General features: G+C 48.2%; 1 protein-coding gene across 1 annotated transcript; it reads left to right on the top strand.

Moving 5' to 3' along the window:
- Nucleotides 1–2,036: 2,036 nt before the first annotated feature.
- Nucleotides 2,037–4,432, top strand: LOC106330744 (uncharacterized protein At3g60930, chloroplastic-like). Its single transcript, XM_013769165.1, has 5 exons — nt 2,037–2,931; nt 2,999–3,134; nt 3,285–3,788; nt 3,901–4,090; nt 4,166–4,432. The coding sequence occupies exons 1-5, from the start codon at nt 2,037–2,039 to the stop codon at nt 4,430–4,432; spliced, it is 1,992 nt and encodes a 663-aa protein (XP_013624619.1).
- Nucleotides 4,433–4,896: the final 464 nt, after the last annotated feature.

Here is a 4,896-nt window from a genome sequence, read left to right as displayed (position 1 = left end):
ACCCCTCCATTTCCATTTTTCCCTGTGCGCAGGACTGTAAGTAGAAGTATATGGATGTGGGTGTGACGGTATTTCAAAGAAGGTTATGCGCTCGTCTCTCGGGACCAGTAACGGGACACGTAGGGTTGGCTAAATGAGTAGACACGTGTCCATAACGCCCCTTCGATAACCCTGGTCGGACGCCGGGGATCGGGCTGTTACATCGGGGATTGAGATGCGTCTGGGAAAGTTGGAGCGGTATGGTGAATCAGTGTGTTGTTCTTGGTGAATTTCTTGGTTCTTTGATCCATTTCGATATGGCTGATCTTTGATTAAGCTTTTAAGTTAGAGACTTTTTTTTATCGTCTCTCCATAGACAGCGCCAAATAATGGAAGGTAAAACACGTAATCAAAATTTTGATAAAAATAGAGCAAGGTTTAGGAAATAGTGGGAAAGAATTTTTTTTAGTAGATCTCTAAGATAGTTTGCTCGAATTGGATTTTATTATTGACAATTAATATGGTAAATACAAAAGAATAAAGCCGAAGATATACAGCTCGAAGGGAGTGGAGTATTCTATGTATCAAGTGAACAAGTCAGAAATCGTATGTAAAATAATGGTATTTTCTTGTATATTATATTGTTGAGTAACTACTTAACCGTAAGATGACTGTGTATTGGTTGGTATCCACTTAGTTTGAGCTCACTACCTCCCTTTGGACAGAATTGTTGGTTTCGCCCATGGAACATATAAAAGTTGTCAATTCGGTTCGTTATTATTGGACCTTTAGTAAGCTGAATTAATGTGAGAAATCTTGCTCCAACATCTTTAGTGTCATTAGTGATAAAGTTGATAAATCTTACGACACAGTAAGAACAATGTCCTGTACTGAACAGTAGATAGATAAAAATAAACAAGGCTTTTCTGCACAGAAACAGATCAACTTCAAGGAAGCTGCACCTTTTCTTGGGCCATTATCTGTTGATTTTCCAGAAAAGGGATTAACATTATTCTGCTTGGTTTACCGGAAAAGAAAGAAATGAAATTCTAATAAAAGCAGAAAGAAGTCTTGCTAAAAAAAGCAGAAAGAAGTCTCTGTGTTGGGGTTTAAGAGCATCATTGTTTGATCGGGAAACGGTACTAAACGAGAGAACGTTCGGTTTTAAATGTGGGTTAAGCAAAGACGTCCTATTGATGGTCGGAAAAGCGTTTCGTCGGTTACAAAGAAAGAAAATGCGTAAAGGAAAGGGTGCCGGAGCTCGAAGAGCTTTACCGGAAAGATACAACACGGCAAAATAATAAAGGTAAAACCCTAATCTACCCGCTAAGTATGTGTGAATGATTTCGGATCCTCTTTACGTCGCACCCTCCTCTCCTTATATAGCTGACCTAATGCTCTTCCGTGACCTAGCTCGCATCGTCTTTGTGGGCTTTTAGCTCGTTGGGCCGAGAAGTCCACGTTGCTTCGAGGAGCCGCCGAACCGGATGCGTTTAGTCGACGTGCGATCGACCAAAAGCACTCTCACGTTACTGTGCCTTATACGGGCCGGGCCGGACCGTCTATTCTTCGGGCCTTGATGGATGGTCGAATCCAGCCCCTACAGTAAGTCCCCCCAGTTCATCGGTGGGAGACGTTCTGTCGAGCTCGATGAATTTGGAAGGTAATGGTTTGGACGGATAGACGGCTCGTCGTGAAGACGTGAAGCTCGATTGGTATTTTACGGGACGTTACCTCGGCTTCTTAAGTTTCAGGTTAAACCGGTTTTCTTTTGGCTAAACCGATTTTGACCTCGACCGCTGGTTCGATCTGGGTCGGACCGGATTAAAGCGGGAAGTCGAAGCGACGCGTCGGTTTCGTGGGCAACTAAGTGTTCCTTTGAGGCCCAAATAGGCCCACGTAGGCCTATGATGACGCCTTGGGGAATGCCCTGAACCTCTCCCTATAAATACCTGTTTACTTCTCACTTCCTCTATTCTTCTTCGCGTGTTCAGGTACTTTCTCTCTTTTCCTCTCCACTTCTCTCTCTAGGTTGTTGTTGTACTATATATAGCATTATGTCGTCTGGTGGGAGATTATCTCGTAAGCAGAAAGGGAAGGCGGCCGTGACCTCATCAAGTCCCGCGAGAGATACGAGCGGTGATCCGCTCGAGGAGTTTGAGTCGGTTCATCGCGAGGCGATGATGGATGCCAGAAGCTTGGACGTTCCCCAGAGACTATTGGTTTCCGAGTCGGCGCACCTTCACCGAGAAGAAGTTAGAGGGGCTCCGACTGAAGCGCAGGTTTGCACGAGAGATGGTCGGGGCGGCGCGGGAGAGGTAGTTCCTCCCATTAACTACGTGCTGACGGGCCATTATCCTGGGGGAATCTTCGAGGAGCTTCCTGCTTTGGCACCCGAGCTTCTGCGCTCGCCGAAAGTAAGCGGTCAATCTTGGGAGAACGTTCTCAAGACGCGCTCGACTCCTGGAAGCGTAAAGAGGCTTCTGAGGGAGCGTCGAGGAGTCGGGGTGACTTCCCTAATTCCTTCGGAAAGTCAAAGACCTTGGTTGCCGCCTGTCGGGTTCCAGTGTGTTTATGAGTCTTATTTTCAAGACGACACAAAGCTCTGGTTTCCGATTCCTCAGTTAGTTACGTTGTATGTGAGGCACCGAGGTGCGGTGATAAGTCAGTTTCTGAATGGCTCGTGGCGCACTACTGTCGCCCTGATGGTCATGGCTGCTGAGATCGATGTCACTCTCAGTGTTCGGGCTTTCGAGGAGCTGACGTCTATAAACCCGTTAGATGAAGGCCTCCTGTCGATTAAGATGCGGCCGAACTACAACGTGATCGGGGGACATCCTAGCAAGATGCTGGATTGGAAGAGGTCTTATTTTTACGTCGAGTCTGACGACTCTGCCTTCGAAGACCCTCCAGACGAAGATTATTATCGAGTGTTATGGAACACTTTGCACGGTAGAACACTTCTATTAACCCACGTCGATGCCTTGGGTACTGATCACTTTTTGTTTTTTGTGTGCAGCCGACCATCCAACTTCGCGCGAGTATCCAGAGGATTTTTTTTTCGAGTGCGCGTGCAGTAGCGAGACTCGATCAAGAGCGTTGGGGAAATATCTCTTGGGAAAGGATTTGTCGGTGCGTCGACCAGATTTTCAGAAGTAAGTCCGTTTCTCGTTTCGGGTTCCCATAAATCTTCGTCTTCCCTTTTCATCGCGAGACTTATGTTTCTAATTTTTTGCAGGAGATTGGAATTCAAGTTATCTTCCTGCAGCGAATACCGTTAAGCGATGAATCTCGTTGTTCACCAGAGAAGAGCATAAGAAGATCGCCGAGGCAAGGATAATGAGAGGGCTCCCAGATCTAAGCGCCATGATGGCTTCCCAGCTAGGCCTCCCGAGAGTCAGAACGTCCGACCCTCCTAACGAAACGGGGATCGCCAAGACGAGCGATACGACTCTCCATCTTCGGGCTCCTTCTCCCGATGCCACTTCCTCTGTTCCCAAGAAAAGGAAGGGTCATAAGAGATCTCGCGATGATCCTTCTGTTCGTGAGGACCGTGAGACGGTCCCTGATGATACGATTCCTGATGAGACGGTTGAGCCGTCAAAAAAGAAAAGGAAGAAGAAGCAGTCGAGCGATCAACAATCTCTCGCCGGGGGAAGTGTCGAGGCTCGAGAGATCGAGACTGCTGATCCCGTGGTTCGGGACAGATCAACTGACGAGCCGATTCCTAATTTGGCCTTAGAGGATGATCCTGAAGATGCCTCCCCTGAAGCTTCGCTTCAGCTGAAGAAGAAAACGAAGAAGGCGAGGTGAGCGAGGAGCGGTTCGTCGTCAAGCTTCTTCTGTCGCCGCTGCAAATGTCGCTGGGGCTTCCACTCCGTCGGCTCCCGGTACGTCGGCTGGCGGTGCTCCGGTCATAAGAAAGACTCCAAGGGTCGAGTTCCCGGACCGCGTCTCGTTCGAGTATGACGGACTGACTCCCCTCATCTACGCTCCAAACAAGTGCGCGGAACTTGTCAGTCAGATCAAATGTGGACTGAATCCTCTCTCGTCCGTTGCGGACTTGGTCTTCAAGGACGAGTACATTGATTCTACTCTTACTAAACTATTGGTAAGGTTCTTTTTATTTTTGCGTGCATCCCTTTTTTTCTTTGAGCTTTAACCGTTTTGCTTCTGTGTTCCATAGTGCGACGGAGTCACGAACTTCTTGGTCGAGAAATACGATACGGCACTAAAGGAATCGCTCGCGGAGTCGGAGAGTTTGAAGAGGAAGGTAGCGGCCAAAGGTAGATTCTACCGCCGAAAGAGGGCGGAATGGCAAGAGGAGTACGAGAAGATGGCTGACAAGAGAGAGCGAGCGATTGCTCGAAGAAAGGCTCAAAAAGAGCGGGCTGACGCAGTTGAGGCTGAGCTTTCCATCGCTTGTTCTACTATCGAAGCTATGGAGCTGTGAAAGGCCAATCTCATGGAAGAGATGGGAGTTAAGGCCGTAGAGCACAAGAGGGAGTTGGACCGACTCAGGGATTCGCGTGTCTGCGAGGTCACAAAGGAGAGGGTGAGGGTTGAAACTGAGATGGTCGCGAAGTGCAATAAGCACTTCAGGAACCTGCGCGATTGGTGGGCTAGTCGTGAGCCGTTCGACACGATGCGGCTGCTGCAGAGTCAGGCATTCGGAACCAAGAAATACCTTGAAGCTTTGAAAACTTGTGGTCGTGACATTCCTCAGGAGACCATCGATATGTTCGACGCTCAAGAGAAGCAGTTTGAGCAGGAAGCTTCGAAGCTCAACCCTGGCGAAATCCCTGAAGATGATTTGGCCTTATCTCCGCTTAAGCTTGATTCTCAGTTCGTCGACGAGCGGGTCTTTGTTGGTCTTAACCTGTTCGGGACAAATGCAAACCTGATCGACCCGAGGAC

Source organism: Brassica oleracea, chromosome C3, assembly GCF_000695525.1.
Source record: "Brassica oleracea var. oleracea cultivar TO1000 chromosome C3, BOL, whole genome shotgun sequence".
Lineage (NCBI taxonomy): Eukaryota > Viridiplantae > Streptophyta > Magnoliopsida > Brassicales > Brassicaceae > Brassica > Brassica oleracea.
This window is presented reverse-complemented; position numbering and strand designations above follow the sequence as displayed.